The sequence below is a fragment of the Rhinatrema bivittatum genome, chromosome 6 (genome assembly GCF_901001135.1).
Source record: "Rhinatrema bivittatum chromosome 6, aRhiBiv1.1, whole genome shotgun sequence".
NCBI classification, from domain to species: Eukaryota; Metazoa; Chordata; class Amphibia; order Gymnophiona; family Rhinatrematidae; genus Rhinatrema; species Rhinatrema bivittatum.
In genome coordinates this window covers 59287155-59305228 of record NC_042620.1, presented here as the reverse complement: position 1 = coordinate 59305228, position 18074 = coordinate 59287155, and the positions used below count along the sequence as shown (strand labels likewise).

The 18074-nt window shown below is 44.0% G+C and overlaps 1 protein-coding gene across 1 annotated transcript in view; it reads left to right on the top strand.

Annotated features, from left to right (window-relative positions):
- The window catches only part of LRP1B (LDL receptor related protein 1B), a 3516099-nt gene that overhangs the window by 1972965 nt on the left and 1525060 nt on the right, over positions 1–18074 (top strand). Inside the window, 1 exon segment of the mRNA XM_029607894.1 lies at positions 4379–4579. Coding sequence (XP_029463754.1) covers positions 4379–4579 — 201 coding nt within the window.

The following is an 18074-nucleotide window of genomic DNA, read 5'->3' as shown; positions in this document are numbered from 1 at the left end:
TTACTGGCGCATATGTAAGTGGATTTTGAAACGTGCTTGCATGAGAGACATTCCCAGTTTAGTCCACCAATTTGCCCAAACAAACTTGAGGTCATCCAGACCCCTCTGCTTCTTCATCCTGCATGCCTCCCAGTTGACCTGGACCCTTACCCTGTTGTGTAAACCCTAAAATGTGAGATATGCAGACTTGCTTCTTATCAAGAGCAGTGATAAAGTTACACGGCTAACAAGCTGCCATGCACTGTGACATATAGTTTTAAAATATGGAGCATGCATAGCTATTGGCCCTGCCCTAGAATGCCCATGCCCCAACTCTTTTCCACCTCCTTATTTTTTCCTCATGTATTCACATATGCACACATAAATCACAGCTTTTAAAATGCACATTGCTCACGAGCAGCTCACATGCTTGCGTATATGGTCATTTTTGTGTGAGCAACACTTTTAAAATTGACCCCTTAGAGTTCATCTCATTTAATTGGCACTTATAATTAACATATAGAAGATAAATCCATTTTTCTACAGCTTTTAATTGTTTGTTTTTTTTATCCAGGGTTTGCTTCGTTAAAGCCTCCCATTAAGCCTCCCACTGTGTCATGGGACTTCAGTGTGGTATTGACTAGAGATGTGAATCGTGTGCCCGATCATCTTAACAATCGGGTTCGGCTGGAGGGAGAAAAAAAATCTGATCGCTGGAGATGTGAATCGGAATCGGTTCCGATTCACATCATTAACTTTTTTTTAGTGAGGCCCGACCCTTTAAAATTGACCCCTTACCTTCCCCCACCCCCCCAAACTCCCCCAAAAACTTTTACGAGTACCTGGTGGTCCAGTGGGGGCGCGGGGACTGATCTCCCGCTCTCGGGCCATCGGCGGTGGTGGCCATCTTTAAAGATGGCGCTGGCCAGCCAGTGCTCCTACCATGTGACAGGGGCCAGCCAATGGCACGGATACCCTGTCACATGGTAAAGGCAAAGGGCCATCGGCGCCATCTTTATGATTGGCAGCCTACGGCCCGAGAACGGGAGATCGCTCCCGGGATCACCACTAGACCACCAGGTAATTTAAAAATGTTTTGGGGGGATCGGGAGGGTGGTAGAAGCTAAGGGGTCATCTTTAAAGGGTCGGGTGGGTTTTTTTTTAATCGGGCCATCGGTGCCATTTTTGAGTGGCAGCCAAAATGGCGCCGATGGCCCGAGAGCGGGAGATCGGTCCCCGCACCCCCACTGGACCACCAGGTACTCGGAAAAAGTTTTGGGGGGTTCGGGGGGGGGGGTGCGGGAAGGTAAGGGATTAGTTTTATAGGGTCAGGGTGGGTTTATGGGTTGTTTTGGTGTGCCGGTTTTCCCGCCCTCCCCCCAAATAACTCCAGTTAGTGGACACTAACGGGACTAACGATTTTTCACGATAAATCGTGAAAATTTCTATTGTATAGCGCACTGGACCGATTTTTGACGATTTAAAAAATATCAGACAATTTTTTTAAATCATCAAAAAACAATTCACATCCCTAGTATTGATGCAGCTGAAAGAAGCATGCTTTGAGCCAGGTCAAACACTGTGAGCTGAAGTGTCTGACCTGGAAAGTTATTTTTTTGTGATGTTCACTTTGGCATGCAGAATCAGTGAGCTCCAGCACTAGTGACCTATTCTCCTTATTTTAAGCTTTCTAATAATAGGATGGTTCTGAGCATGCATTCTAAAGTCCTTTCTTAGGTAGTGTCAGATTTCTACTTTAACCAATCAGTTGTCCTGCCAACCTTCTTCCTCAGGTCATGTGTTTTCCACAAAGATCAAAAATATTGCTCAGCTTGTATTTCAAAAGATCCTTGGTCATCTAGTTGGAGTAGAATGAAGCCTTAGAAAGTCCACCTAGATTTTTGTTTCTTTTGACCCCAACAATCATGGAGCTGCTGTTGCCAAGCACACCCTTTCTAATTGACTAGCAGATTAAATCTCCTTTTGTTATGTTCTGGCAGACCTGAATCTGGTGAGGGCATGTCATGGCTCACATTGTAGATTTTGTAGCCCACCTAAGATTGGTTTCCATGAAAGAGATCTACAAGGCTGTGTTATGGAGATCTCACCACACATTCACATCTCACTGTTGCTTGGACAGGGATTCCTTATGAAGCAATAGGTTTGGCCAGTATGTGCTGCATAGTTTTTTTGAGGTGTAGAATCCAATTCCATTCCACTTAGGGCCCATTACTTTATTTCCATCCTTCCTTTTATAATAACCCCCCCCCCCTGAAAATAATTGTATTTATTTAAAAATGCTTATAGCCCCCAATATCTTATATATCTTGCTCTGCATGGGTAACAGCCTCAAATACATAGTAAGTAAAGTAATAAAATCACCCATTACCATCATAAACAGTTTGTGCCTGTTGTCAATGAAATTCAATCATTTCCTCTTTTTTCATTCAGGGCACTATAGCTAGGGATTCCCCATTTGTGAGGATTTACCATTCTACTTGTCCTTAGAGAAAGCAAAGTTGTTTACCTGTAACATGTGTTCTCCTAGGACAGCAGGGATACAAGTCCTCATGGATCCTTTTGACTTCCCCTTGGAGATGACTCTCCAAGTTCCTTTTAACTATTGCATAGATTTTAGAGGTCTCACATCTAGAAGTCACGTGGGTCAGGCAGCACATGCTCTGTTGAGCATGCTAAAAGCTTCTAGAAACTTTTAAGCAATCTTCCCTCACCAGGATCAATAAGATGACATCACCCCTAATGTTAGGACTTACTTCCTGCTATTCTCAGAGATCACCTGTTACAGGTAAGCAACTTTGCTATTTTGCTAACCCTTTTATACTTTTTAATGTTTGCCTGAGAATATGACAATAAATGTGATGTTTTTACTCAGATGTTATACGTTAATTATTTTTGGTTTTCTGTAATCCTTACTTGATCAGCAGCCATCTTCTTAAAGGGCTCTAGCAGCCTGAATAATGCCCCCCAGTATATGCAAAAACACACAAGGTCCTCTTAGGATCCCACCTTCACCCCCTGCCATCCCATGATATGGCTGAAGTAGTATATAAAAAAAGTTGTAAAGGCAAAGAAGAAGCTAGGTGCTGGCTGCCTCCCCAAACCCCTCCCTTTAACAATAACCCCTCCTTAGAATTTGCTCTATAGCCTAACATACAACTCCCCTGGCCCTTATGGCAACCTCTCTGGTGGTCCAATGGGGGCCCAGAGCACCTGCCCCCGATTGGCTCCAGGCCCAGATCCATTATTTTTCAAACTGGTGCTGGCTGGCTCAGGTCCTACATTGCCCCATTCACATGACAGGAGAAATACTAGGACCTTGGCCAGTCTGCAAAATTTTTAAAAATGGCTTCCCAAGGTCTGGAGCCATAAGGGGGCTCTCTGGGTCCCCACTTAGACACCACAGATGATACTGTAAGAACCAAGGGGAATGAACTCTGTAGGAGGGTGTTTTGAAAGCAAAAGGAGAGGGATCTGAGGAGGAGGCAGGGCTGGCAACTGGGTCTTCATTGCCTTTACAGCTTTTCTTACATACTTCGTCAGTGTCATGGAGTCATGGGTGGGGTAGTGGGGCGGGGGTATCGAGGGACTCCTAGGGTTTTTGCCTATACATGGTGAGGGGAGAGTATTTGGACCATAGGTAGATTGAAGCTAGGTAGAGAGTGCATCAAGCTTGCTAGAGAATACATTGTACAAATCAACTCCTCTTTTACATTTCATCGCTGCAAATGACAGGAAATCTTCAGTGATGTCACCTTTGCTGTTCATGCCTCTGACTGTGTATGTAAAACTGACCCACCCCCACCCCAAACTCCACCCCAGATTAAAAGTGCCCCCTCTTACTGTGGTATAAATAGTAAACTTACATATTGGTCTCTAGAGAGGTTCTCTCTCCCCCTCTCGCTTCCTCTTCTTGGCTTATTTTTTTTATATATCAACCTCTTAATATTTTATATTCTTGTAATTTTTTTGGCTTATTTTTACAAACAAATTATTATTACTAAATTTGGAGTGCATATTAAGCATTTTTTTAAAAATCCCAAGTAGTCTAAAATACTGATTTTGTGTTTAGAAAGAAATGTCATGGACACTGTATCCTCAGGTGTTTGGCCATTTTCATTTCTCAAGAATTTTGTATAACAGAGACCTTTGAGTTTTAAAATGCTAGGTCAATTACTCTATGCATGTTTTTTTTTTTTTTTTTTTTTTTTATTTCTCATGTCCTAATAAAAAGATTTGGAAAACAAATGCTAGGTCAAACTTATTCAGAAGACAAAAGTCCATTGGGCAAAATAATTGTTCTGAAAACATCATTGTTAATTTATATAATTGCTTTACTCATTCTATCTTCTTATATATGTATCATTTCTTTTTTTCTAAGGGAGATGCATTAGCAAATCATGGGTTTGTGATGGAGATATTGATTGTGAGGATCATTCTGATGAGGATAATTGCGAAAGTTATATGTGTGGACCACCAAAATACCCTTGTGCTAGCAATACGTCCATCTGCTTGCAGCCTGAGAAGCTCTGCAATGGGAGAAGAGATTGTCCTGATGGATCTGATGAAGACAATATCTGTGGTATTCCATGTTCAGAGACATTACTATCCATAAAGATGTGAAGCCTCTTTGTTTGGAAGTTTATAAATACACATAGGGGCAGATTTTAAATGCCCTGCGTGCGTAAATCTGGCCGGATTTACGCGCGCAGGGCCCTCGCGCGCCGGCACGCCTATTTTGCATAGGCCGCCGGCGCGCACAGAGCCCTGGGACGCGCGTAAGTCCCGGGGTTTTTTTAAAGGGGCGGGAGGGGGCGTGGCAGAATGACACGGCGTTTCGGGGGCGTGATGCGGCGTTTTGGGGGCGGCGACGTGGGCATGTTTTCGGCCCGGGGGCGTTCCGGGGGTGTGGCTGCGGCCTCCGGACCAGCCCCCGGGACCGGAACATGGAGCGGGGCAGCCGGCCGGCGCGCGCAGATTTACGTCTGCTTTTCGCAGGCGTAAATCATGGAATAAAGGTAAGGGGGGGTTTATATAGGGCCGGGGGGGGTGGGTTAGGTAGGGGGGGGGAGGGGAAGGTGGGGGGAGGCCGCTCCGATTTCCTTCCGAAATCGGAGCGGCCTCGGAGGGAACAGGCAGCGCGTGCTGGGCTCGGCGCTCGCAGTTTGCACAAATGTGCACCCCCTTGCGCGCGCCGACCCCGGATTTTATAAGATACGCGCGGCTACATGCGTATCTTATAAAATCCAGCGTACTTTTGTTCGCGCCTGATGCGCGAACAAAAGTACGTGATCGCACAATTTTTTAAAATCTACCCTATAAGGTTTACTTTTCAAAAGGGTCATTTTCAAAGCTGAAAATTGATCCCTCCTTGATAAAATTAAAGGTATCTGCATCTGTCACAATATGGGGATTTTTGCTTTTGGCTGAAAAGTGGTGGGGCTAGGTCAAGGGAGAGACAGTATACATAGAGCTTTCATTTGTAAATCCTGTGCCTACTTTCCCATAGGTAAATTTGCACTTGTTCCAAAGCAGGCTTGCATGCCTGCAGGGCTGATGTTTCTGTGGTCCCACAGGCCATGTCTAGCAATTACCCTTTAAATGAATATTTCCATTAGCATAGAATATTTACATATGTTTGTTCTTATAATCCGCTGCTTCCTATGAGATCGCTCAAAACAGATTACATCAAGACATTTATTAAACATAAACAGACAAAAATAATGATACTTTAAAATCAATAAAAAAATATTATGTCCCAGCTAAAAGTACAATAAAGAGCAGATATAAACTGATTAAAAAAATAATACTTTTTAACCAATTCATTAATCATGCATAAGCTTGTGCAAATAATCAGCTTTAACTATATTTCTAAAATGGAGATAATCCCTTTTGTCTCACAATTCACAAGGTAAAGCCTTCCAGTAGGGGATGGTGGAAGGCTCCAACACTTCAGCATACTATGCTCTTTGATGACAACAAACATTGAGTGATAAAAATCATACAACAACAGTACCCTTTGAATTTCAAATCCTTTCCTCTCAACAGGCCTTCAAGGAACCAGTCTATAGCAGTTGAAACTCCTCCAACTTCATAGAAACACCAACTCCTCCAGCAAGAGCTGTCAGTGCATTATAATCTGTTCTAATACAACAAAAGGACACAGGGTTCTACTTCAAATACATCATCATTCCATGGAAAACATATGGTCTCCATCCCATCCTAGACTTCATCAGACATTTGAAGAGGGAACAATTCAGGATAAACTCTTTGGGCACCATCCTTCCTCAATTAAAGATCAACTAGTGCCTACTCCCCTGGCCTCAAAGATGCCAATATACCAATTCACAAGGATATACCTATTCACAAGGATCAAGGAATTTTCTACAATTCACCTTAGCCAACAATCATTACCAGTGCCTCTATGTGGCACCCAAGTTGTTCACAAAATGTCTTTCAGCTCTTGCTGCTCACCTAAGAATCAACAATGTTTTTGTTTTTCCATATTTAGATGACTTGTATCAAGCCAAGCCCATCAAGAAACTTATTTCTTGGGCAGGAGCTTAACAATGGTGCTCCCTGAGGTTTTGGATTGATTAGATCGGCTTACTGAAGGCAAAGCAGAAGGGGATAACAGGATCTGCCCTGCAGTTCCGAGAGCAGCAATGTCTTCTGCCCCTATGATGTCCCTTTTTTCTGAGTGGCTATACTGGCAAGCTCCTGGAGTTTGTCCTTGGTGGTATTGCTGGATGTTGGAGCATTTGTGAATTCCCTAGATCTGGAAGTTACCCTCTACTGGATATTCATATACTACTCTTGACACTGGTGCATGATAAATTGCATGATGTCAGATGCAAAGTCTCTGCAATGGTTGGAGAAATTGGAGAGGTTGCAGAGTTAGGAGCCAAGCAACATCAGTCTGGAGAAGATGTGAGTTCTTCGCAGGATGAAGAAAACTACTGGGAAGCCAAGCTAAGGCCTAGAAAAGGGACGGGCCCAATAGTGTGCAGCCAGCCACATCATGATGGCGCTGTTTTGCCCGCAGCGATGTGGCCATGCCGTACACTATCACCCCAATAGCGCCAAGGGAAAAGGTGGTGTTATTTCCTATGGTGCTGCTGGTGAAAATGTGTAAAATATTATCGCCCACAGTGCTACCGGGTCCTAACACCACACACATTCTTCCCTTTCCCCTAATTATCACTTTACCACTGCAATGCAGCCAGTCTCATGTGAGATAGGTCATTATTGCATATGATAATGCCCTAATGCACATGATAACAGCCCATCACACAATAAGGAATGACCGTGTATGAGAGGTCAAACTTGGAGTGTGCCTTTTCAAATGTTTCTATATTAACTTGCCGGTAAGATAAAAGGTCATGAGATTTGAGAGTATTTGGGAAGGGACTACCTGCATGCACAATTTTTTAATTGCCCATATCCATACACTGTCTATTCATTTCAAGCCATTTATAGTATGACTAAAGAGATGGAATTAAACCTTTTAGATTAGAAGAATTGTTTGGAAATTGTGGACACTAATATGAGGAAAATTCAAGAATATGAACACTAGTGAAGGACAATATACTGTTTTGCAGTAAGAACATTTGAAAAATATGATTGTGAGTTGAAATTTGCAATTTAATAATTTTAAAAATTCCAGAAAATGCATGTCTTCCAATTTCTAGAGCATAATCTTTCTCCTTTTGTGAAGAAGAAAGCTATTGGAAAATTTGGTTTTTCATTGCTTTAGAAAAAGAAAGGGAATAAGAAGTCAAACTAATGTAAATTCTTATTGTTAAATTTGTACTTGAGCCAGATTGATATTAGGGTCATGAAGCTCTTGTTTCATTATAATGATTCTTATTTTCTTGAATTCAAAAATTTGTATTTTTCCTGTTGCCAAGCAACTGAAATAGAAGCACTTTCACCTCAGGTCTTGCAACATGAGTGAATGCTTTCATTAAATTATCCTTGAAAATGCATCTTAAAAAAATCAAGGTGTGAGATATATTGTTTAAGATCCTCAGCTAACTGCTTTTTTAATGTTAAGCTAAGTCCTTCATAATTCCTCCTTAGAAAAAAGACAATCTATTTTCTTAAAATGCTGGTATTTTTCTTTCATCATTGCTTAATTTGATTTCTTCTTGATTATATTTTCTGATCCTTGTGGTAGATCACCTTTTTTTGTGCTTTATTTTTGCACTAGCGGTACCCGGCCACGCGTTGCAGTGGCAGAGTCAGGTTCTTTACCCTCCCTCCCCCTTCCCCTTGCTCATTTACCTCAGTCACTCATCCTCCTCCCCCTTGGTCACTCACCCCCCCTTCCCTCCACTGTCCCCACTCCAACTATCTCCCCTCACACTCACCTCTCCCCTCATTCTCCCTCCCCTGACACTCACCTCCCCCCTCATTCTCCCTCCCCTCACTGTCACCTCCCCCCGCCTACTGCCTACCCTTCAGATCAGAAAACCTTTGTCTTTCTATTTCTGTGGGAATCCCCCCCCAATCCCAACCCTTTTAATCAAATAATAACCCCCCACCCTCCTGCCCCCTCCCAAGACCTGGGAAATTAAAATTGTTCGTGCTACATGTGGTCTGTCCCTGGGCATCTGTGCGCGTTATGTAGCCAAATAGGGGAGTGCCTAACCAAATTTGCACTCCCAGATTTGTTTTGTGGTCTGGGGAGGGCTATTTTGGTGCGTTCCCGAGATCGTGCAAGTTTAGTGTATGTATTTGTGTGTGAACCTCTCCCTTCCCCCCAAAAAAAACCCTATGAGAAAAGTTCTCTTAAACTAACCACCCCACACTCTCCTGCCCCCCTCCCCCAGCCCTGCGAAAAACAGTAGCCCACCCCCCTGCCCCCCAGAGTTGCTGAATGAATGAAACCTGCCCCCCCTCGTGACCCCTCCCTAAGATGTTCGCAATAAATTCATTACCACCCCCCACTCTCCAGACCCCGCAAGACCTGATAAAAATGTCAGCCGGTGGAGTGGGCATTTAGGAGCGGTCCAGGAGCGATGTATTGGCATTGGTCCATTGGCTGTGAGCACTGAAACGGGTTCAGATGGCCCTTGCCCTTACTATGTCAGTGGGGTGGAGCAATGGCAGTGGTAGGTCCTCTGACATAGTAAGGGCAAAGGTCCGCCGGCTGCCAGTCCTGAAAATGGCACCGAGGGTCCCTCGCCCTTACTATGTCACATGGGCTACTGCTGCCATTGGTGTCCCCGAGTGGCATAGTAAGGGAAAGGGCCATCGGCGACATGTTGTTTGCTGGTAGCTGACGGCCGCAGTGCAGGAGATGTGTCCCGGACCGGTCCTGCCCCCCCCCCCCCCCCGCTGGAGCCTCCCGGACTTCTGTCAGGTTTTTTGTGTGTTGTGAGGGCCTGGGAAGTAAATAAATTTGGCATGTGTGTGGGGGGTGTGAGGAGGGTGGTTTTGTGTGTGTTGGGAGGCTGTGGGAAGTAAATCAATTTGGCATGTGTGTGGGGGGTGTGAAGAGGGTGGTGGGTGTATTTTATCTGTAAAGGAAATAGTTATCTTCCGGTGAAAAAAGTGCGCGAATGTGTTAAAATGGAAGTGAAACGTGGACCTGGACTGGCGAAATGATTAGTGTAGCGTGTGTTAGTTTAAGGTGTAACAGATGGCGCTCACGTCCAGCAGATGTCGCTGTTTTCTCGAAACAATTTTTAAACCTATTTTACCTGTCACAGGTGTGACATATCTGTAATGTAAGTACAGAAGAACCTTCCTGTATGCGAAATGAAGGTTTTGTCCAAATTTGAAAGCAATCGGTTCAGTGGTTTCTGAGATTAGCAATTTTGTCCAAACTATTTAACATTTTTATTTATATAGATTAAAGGTGGTTTAATTACTTTTAATTTTCAGTTCCTCTAATATGAACCATTATGCTGTTTTCCAACCAAGATGCAAATTTCTTAAAGTAAATTTATTTATTTATTTATTTTTAATTTTTATATACCGATGTTCCTGTATAGAATACATATTGCACCGGTTTACAGAGAACTGAACTGTCGCCTCTGGGGCGGATACATTGGAACAGGTTGAAAATGAACTTACAGTGAAACAAATGGACTGCAATTCAAAACACGATTAGCTAAATTAAAGTACAATTCAAAACATATTAACAGTGGGGTTGGTGGACCAGCGTGTACATATATGTGGTTTTTTTTTTAAAGAAGCTTGTTCCTCCACTTTCCAAATGGTGAACATCCTTCAATCTCACTGATTCATCATTATCGGTTTCCCAAAATTCAATATGAAGTTGACTCATGTATTAATTTCATAAGAACCCACTACCATACAAAGGGAAGCTTTCCTCCCTTAACATGAACTTAATGAAATGACCAAATCATAACTCTTTCAGATCAGAAACAGTTTTCTGCCCATTTCTTCATAAAAATGTTGGGCCATATGGAGGCAACCTCTTGTGCATGTCTCAGCATGAATCAAGCTCTGAGACACCTGAAGTTTCAATAGAACTAACCTATAGTTGCTGGTGCACAAGGGACCTGATTTTAAAAAGCATTTAAATGCTTAGAATTGTGTTTTACATTTGTTAATATAATTTATATGAGTAAATGGACTTTTGAAAATTGCTATAATATATGCTGTTGAATTGTCCATATGATTTGCTGCAGAAGAGCACTTTACTCTCTTAGGCCCAGATTTATCAAACTATTGCATGCAATAGGAAGAGGAGTGTGTTAATAGTTTATTTATTGCAAAGTGTGCTATTGTAGTTCTTTGCATAGGTATTACCTCAGAGTGCAATAACTTTTCACACTTTGTGGTAAGTGCCACAACTGCTGTATAACAACTGTATATACCACTGTATAACCACTAGAGAGACTAGCTATAAGGTCTGCATACTAGGTAAGTATTTATAGCTCTATATGAGGCCCACCTAGTTCCTCGAGATGAGGTTTAGGTATTAGTGTAGGGGTTAGGGGCCACTTTGACATTCAGAGTGAGATGTACAAACAGAACAGCACACTCTTGTGATGATTTGATGTCCTTTGGAGTGAGGAAATCACCCAAAAATGAGATTTGTACAATGTTCTCTCAACCTAGCTTGATGGACTCTCTACCTGGGTAACATCAAGCTAGGTTGAGAGAACATTGTACAAATCTCATCTTTGTGTGAGCTTCCTCACTCCAAAGGACATCAAATCTTCACAAGAGTACACTGTTCTGTTCGTATGTCTCACTCTTCATGTCAAAGTGGCCCCACGCCTTTTCTAAATTAGCATTGCACCATGCATTATGGTGCTTTTCGCAAGCAAAAAGCCCATAACGCAGCTTGGGAAAAAACCCCCTTGGATGGCTTTTAAAAATTGCTATGATAATATGTTACATTTACGTGTGTTACACCTTTGAAAATTCACCTGAAAATGTGCTTAACCAAAGTTCTTATACATGTTCTGGCATGTTGACTAGAACTTTCTAACCTATTGACAGGTCACTTTTTTACATAACTCAATTTCAAATTAAAGTAATAATACATGCCTCCAAATAGGGATGGGGAGCTTATTTGAACAACCTATGTTCTCAAGGAACTTGGTATCCACAAGAAAGGTTACTTTGCATAAATCATCTGGAACTGAAAGCAAACTTCAATATTCTAGAAGTATTCAGTCTGTGCTTAAAGAACAGAGAGATGTTGATCAAGACAACTGTATAGCTATGTTGTACATCTACAAACATAAAGAAACAGTCTCTTTCAATCTGGCCTAGATTAATCAAAATTCTGTAAATATATCGGAAATATATTCCACGATAATAAAAGAGGGGGGGGGGGGGGGAGAGTGTGATTAGACTAATTTCCCTTATCCTACATTGCATAGGTAATTTCTACAACACACAATACATTTATTGCACCCGTGCTATTTTTTGCATCGCATATTGATTAATCCTCCGCAGGCATGTTACCAACAAAAAAGGTTTTTATCGCACATGCTGGTTCAGGCAGGGGAGAGGAAGAGCGAGAGGAGAGAGAGAGACTGACACACCCTCAAAGAGGCAGCTGCAGGAAGCCGGGATATATAAACTGAAAAAATATCATATCACGCACTAATTTATGCTAACTGTTTAAATGACATAGCATGTGGTGACACAACAGAGTGTGTGTTATTTACCTATGTGAGGTGGCAGGCTGCATATTAGCCTAACCACACCCTTTTTTATGAGAGAGAGAGAGAGGGAAAGATAGAGAAAATCTGTAGAGACCAGCATTACGTTTACTGTTTTTCCCAGCAGTTCTCAACCAGTGTGTCGCACCAAGAACACGCAGGTGTGTTGCCACACTTCCCGGTCCTCTGCTGACCCAGCTGCTCCCCCTACCCAAGCGAAATAGGTCCTCTGCCCAGGCTTAAAATGCTGATAGCCCAGGCAAAACGTGGCAAGACAGCTGGAGCCAGCGACACCGGCATGCTCTCTTCTTCCTGCCCCCCCCTCCCCCCGTGGCCCACAAGAGGAAGTGGTGAGCAGCGGGTGCGTTTGTGGGAACTAGAGACCATGCTAGTGCAGGCAGCATCAGTTCCTCAAGGAACTCAGCACAGGGTCGGCCACCAACACAGCTCCCTCCTCCTCTGCGGCATGGGTTCCATCTTAGGGATTCCAGACAAGGCCTCCCGCATGGCCAGGGGTGGATGATCATCTAAGGGGCTGAGAGAGACTTCTTCTGAGGTCAGGGAAGGCTCCCCTCTGTCCATCTCAACTGCCAGAACTCTCACCTTGAGTTTCACAGTTGTTCCGGCGCACTACCCAGCAGGGATTGTGGGACCTGAGGGTAGGTCCTCACTCTCCCTCTCCTTTTCGGAGGCATTGGTAATCCAAATTAGGAAAAAATTTCAAAAAATCTTAGGAGCGAGCAGAAGCAGTGCAGTCATTCAAGTCGCTATATTGGCTCCTCCCCCACATAACTCCAATTCTTAAGCAACACCACTGGTTACCCATTCATTACCGAATTCGATACAAAATCTTAATGCTTATTCATACTTTACTACACAGTACTGCCTCCATATGTTTATGTTCTATTCTTCAAACTTGCCAACCAACCCATCACTTACACTCTTTAGATAAAACTTATATCCAAGTACCCACTGTAAAAACCACTGGGATAAATCTAACTTGCAACTGTGCCGGTCCCAAAATATGGAACTCTCTACCAATTGCATCCATCAGCCCACCACAAAACATGATTTTAAGAAAGGAGTAAAAACTTACTTATTTTCACAAGGTTCCCAGATTTGCATTGCCAGTGTGACTGCTCAAATCCATCTTTATCCCATCTCAATTTTGTGACTATAATTATATCCTTTTAATTTTGTGTTACCTCTTCTGTTTTTATTATAATTATGTATGTTTTAATCTTTGTAAACCACTTAGTTCCACTTTGTGTGTATACACGATGGGGTAGATTTTTAAAAAGTGCGCCTTCGCGTACTTTTGTTGGTGCACCAGGCGCAAACAAAAGTACGCTGGATTTTAGTAGATACGCGCGTAGCCGCTAAAATCCAGGATCAGCGCGCGCAAGGCTGCCAATTTTGTGCAGCCGGCGCGCGCCGAGCCGCGCAGCCTGCCTCCGTTCCCTCCAAGGCCGCTCCGAAATCGGAGCGGCCTCGGAGGGAACTCGCTTTCGCCCTCCCCTCACCTTCCCCTCCCTTCCTCTATCTAACCCACCCCCTCGGCCCTATCTAAACCCCCCCCCCTACCTTTGTCGGGGGATTTACGCCTCCCGGAGGGAGAAGTAAATCCCCGCGTGCCAGCAGGCCGCTAGCGCGCTGAGACGCGACCCGGGGGCAGTTCCGGAGGGTGCGGCCACGCCCCCGGACCGCCCTGGGCCAAAACCACGCCCCCGGGCCCGCCCCCGAAACGCCGCGTCCCGCCCCCGAAACGCCGCACCGATCGGCCCCGCCCCCCGACATGCCCCCGACACGCCCCCCTCGAAAAACCCAGGGACTTACGCGAGTCCTGGGGCTCTGCGTGCGCCAGCAGGTCTATGGAAAATAGGCGCGCCGGCGCGCAAGGCCCTGCTCACGTAAATCCGGGCGGATTTACGCGAGCAGGGCTTTTAAAATCCCCCCAGTATATAAAAATCTTTAACATAAATAAATAAATAAATAAATAAACCAGCCACACAATTGCAGCTTGCTTTAAGGAATTAGAAAACTCACATGACAATGGCGCATGCTCAGAAAAAGCTTTTCAGTTTTTCAAAGCTCTGAGAGAGCTTTTCCATATCAGAATCATCAGATGACATCACACACTTCTGTGTCTGATTTGTCCTGCTGTTTACAAAGAACACCTGTTACAGACAAGCAACTTAGCTTTACCCACAGTTGAAAGAGGTATTCTTGTGAGCAGAGTGGAGTGGGCTATGAAATTCTGTACATACTTTTACATTTTCCTTGAAAAAATATTCTGTGTACAAATTATAAGATGTTATTAATTGTATGCAGTTAATTTTGGTGGGATACCTTTCAAAAGACTTATATGTATATACTTTCTCTTGGAAAAAAGGTGTAAGGTTGCGGTGAAGCAATTCAAGATGCCCCCGATAGAATGCTCATTCTATTATCATGCGCAGAAATCTGAAAATGCATTTCCTATATTGCATGATCATGTTAATTACTGACAGGAATCTAAATAACATGATAGCATAAAATTGAACATGTTCAGTTCTCTTTCATTTTAGCTCTTTCTGCTTGTCTTTAAAGGGTGTATTAGTATACCTGACACATGTTTTGTTTTTTTTTCCCCCCAGTAATAAGTGGAGAAGGAGTGCTGCTAGAATCTAGGAGTGGAAATAAAAAGAGGAGAGTTCCAAGAGAACAGAAAACTGACATGGGTGTATTGTTAGAGCCATGTGTCTTTCATTTCTGGAGTAGTTTTGAAAGAGTGGTGTGAAAAAATGTGATTAAGGAGAGAAGCAAGCATGGAAGAGGGAAGAATCTGGTCATTATAACTAGAAGGGCACTTGTATCTGATAATTTCCTCTTCTACGACCACTCTTTAGTGTAGACAGCATAATGGCTGGTCCACACATTCTAGTGTGGACCACTTTTTGTGGCTCTTTTTTTATGAGCCTCAAGGCTCATAAAAAGGAGCTCTGCACTCAAATCAAAACAAATGGTGAACCCATAAAAACCTTTGAGGCCCAGACCACTGTTCAGCCTTATGCCTCTGAATGACTACACTAACAATGGCAATAACAGCAAAGGCCATTTTGTTCTCTATTAACCTACTGCTTGTAAATACATTTACACTGTGTAAATAAACACAGATTTATTTTTTTAGGTTCTTAAGTGTTTGTTGATGAGTCTCCTTTGTCACTTCCTTCTCTCTCACTGTCATTCTCTTCCGGTCTTCCATGCCTCTCCTGTCCTGGTGGTGCCCTGTGAAAACTTTCTTTTTTATTGGGGAGGGAGCAAGGATTGTGGGACTCACTGACAATTACTTGCCCATAGGTAGAATGCCCCCTCCTCCCGAGGAAGGCCCCCTATTTTTATACCCCCCCAAACACACACACACAGAAGATGCTGTTCAGATTGAGGCATCAGAATGTTTCCAGTGCTCTTTTGACTGACCAGCCACAGCCAGGACTGCAATGCTCCTGACAATAATGCCAATATCTTGGAGACTGTCCAGTTACAAACTAGTATGAAACCTTTGAGGATAACTTTCAAATCTGCTCGTGCATGCGCATATATGCATGTATATGAGCATACACAGAGTTGTTACGGTATTTTATAACCTGCATGCAAACGATATGCACAGGTTATAAAATATGAGTATTTATGTGCACAATCATTCTCACATACATAAAAACCATGAACCACCCAAGTTTCAATTTACCCGGATAAGTTCAGATTTATCAAACTATCTGGGAGATACATTAAGCTGTGGTAGTGCTCTACTGTGATTCAAACGGCACGGCATATATCACTTGATAGAGCACTAACAAAGTGATATCGCGTGATGTACTTTATAATTTCCATAGCCTTACCCAGTTTTCCCTCCCTGTTACAATGATCTGCTTTGCATGCTTGAATAATGAAAATGCTTTCAAAGAAGGTTATCAATAGACAATTTGTTGTAAAGAATTTATCACGGCAGACTAAGAACGTGGTCAGCCACGATAAAATAACAACACCTCCTCAGGAATCGGTAAATGTAATATGGGAGCCATGGAAACCTAATATGGGTCCCGAGGTTCCTGCATTACATTTAAAGGGCCATGCAATTTTTTTTTTTTTAAAGCCACAGCACAAAAGAAAATTTGAGTGGAGTTCAGGGCTTATGTCAGCTCAATTTGGGGCTGCCTTTGCATCCCTATGTAAAAAAAAAAAAAAGATTTACCAGCATGTGCAGTGATAGCACCCCCACCCCCCAACCCGGTGTTTAAAAACCCCAGTTCCCTCCCATCCCCCTCATTGGGGGTATAATGCCTCCTCCCCCCAATGTATCTAACAAATCATTGGTGTTTAGTAGAGGACCTCTTACCTCCCTCCAAAGATATAAAATTAAATCATGGGGTTCAGTGGGCACCCTTCCCCCCAAAGGTAAAGAAAATATGAATTATGGGTCAGGGGCTGCCTACCCAGCACCCTTGTGCCCCCCAGCCCCACCCCCCCTTCACCCCTAAACCTTGAAAATGAAAAGACGCTTCCACTTTAGAGCTTAGGATACCCCCTAGAAACTGGCCTGGTCAAGGCTAGGAGGCACCAACTAAGCCAGGGGCTATTGGGTACCTAGTGTCTACTGGACTTATCTGTCTATCCTACATAGCTGGATAATAGGGATGTGAATCGTGTCCTCGATCGTCTTAACGATCGATTTTGGCTGGGAGGGGGAGGGAATCGTATTGTTGCCGTTTGGGGGGGTAAAATATCGTGAAAAATCGTGAAAAATCGTGAAAAATCGAAAAATCGCAAAACCGGCACATTAAAACCCCCTAAAACCCACCCCCGACCCTTTAAATTAAATCCCCCACCCTCCCGAACCCCCCCCAAATGACTTAAATAACCTGCGGGTCCAGCGGCGGTCCGGAACGGCAGCGGTCCGGAACGGGCTCCTGCTCCTGAATCTTGTTATCTTCAGCCGGCGCCATTTTCCAAAATGGCGCCGAAAAATGGCGGCGGCCATAGACGAACACGATTGGACGGCAGGAGGTCCTTCCGGACCCCCGCTGGACTTTTGGCAAGTCTCGTGGGGGTCAGGAGGCCCCCCACAAGCTGGCCAAAAGTTCCTGGAGGTCCAGCGGGGGTCAGGGAGCGATTTCCCGCCGCGAATCGTTTTCGTACGGAAAATGGCGCCGGCAGGAGATCGACTGCAGGAGGTCGTTCAGCGAGGGTTCCGGCGCCTCGCTGAACAACCTCCTGCAGTCGATCTCCTGCCGGCGCCATTTTCCGTACGAAAACAATTCGCGGCGGGAAATCGCTCCCTGACCCCCGCTGGACCTCCAGGAACTTTTGGCCAGCTTGTGGGGGGCCTCCTGACCCCCACGAGACTTGCCAAAAGTCCAGCGGGGGTCCGGAAGGACCTCCTGCCGTCCAATCGTGTTCGTCTATGGCCGCCGCCATTTTTCGGCGCCATTTTGGAAAATGGCGCCGGCTGAAGATAACAAGATTCAGGAGCAGGAGCCCGTTCCGGACCGCTGCCGTTCCGGACCGCCGCTGGACCCGCAGGTTATTTAAGTCATTTGGGGGGGGTTCGGGAGGGTGGGGGATTTAATTTAAAGGGTCGGTGGTGGGTTTTAGGGGGTTTTAGTGTGCCGGCTCACGATTCTAACAATTTATAACGATAAATTGTTAGAATCTCTATTGTATTGTGTTCCATAATGGTTTAAGACGATATTAAAATTATCGGACGATAATTTTAATCGTCCTAAAACGATTCACATCCCTACTGGATAAGTCTGAAAAGTGCTACCTAAATAGATAAGTGTTGCTTTTCAGACTTATATGTTTAAGTGCTGCTACTTAAGCGTAGATCCCCTAGGCTTAAGTAGTGGCACTTAACCGGATAAGTCTGAAAAGTATAGGATGAAG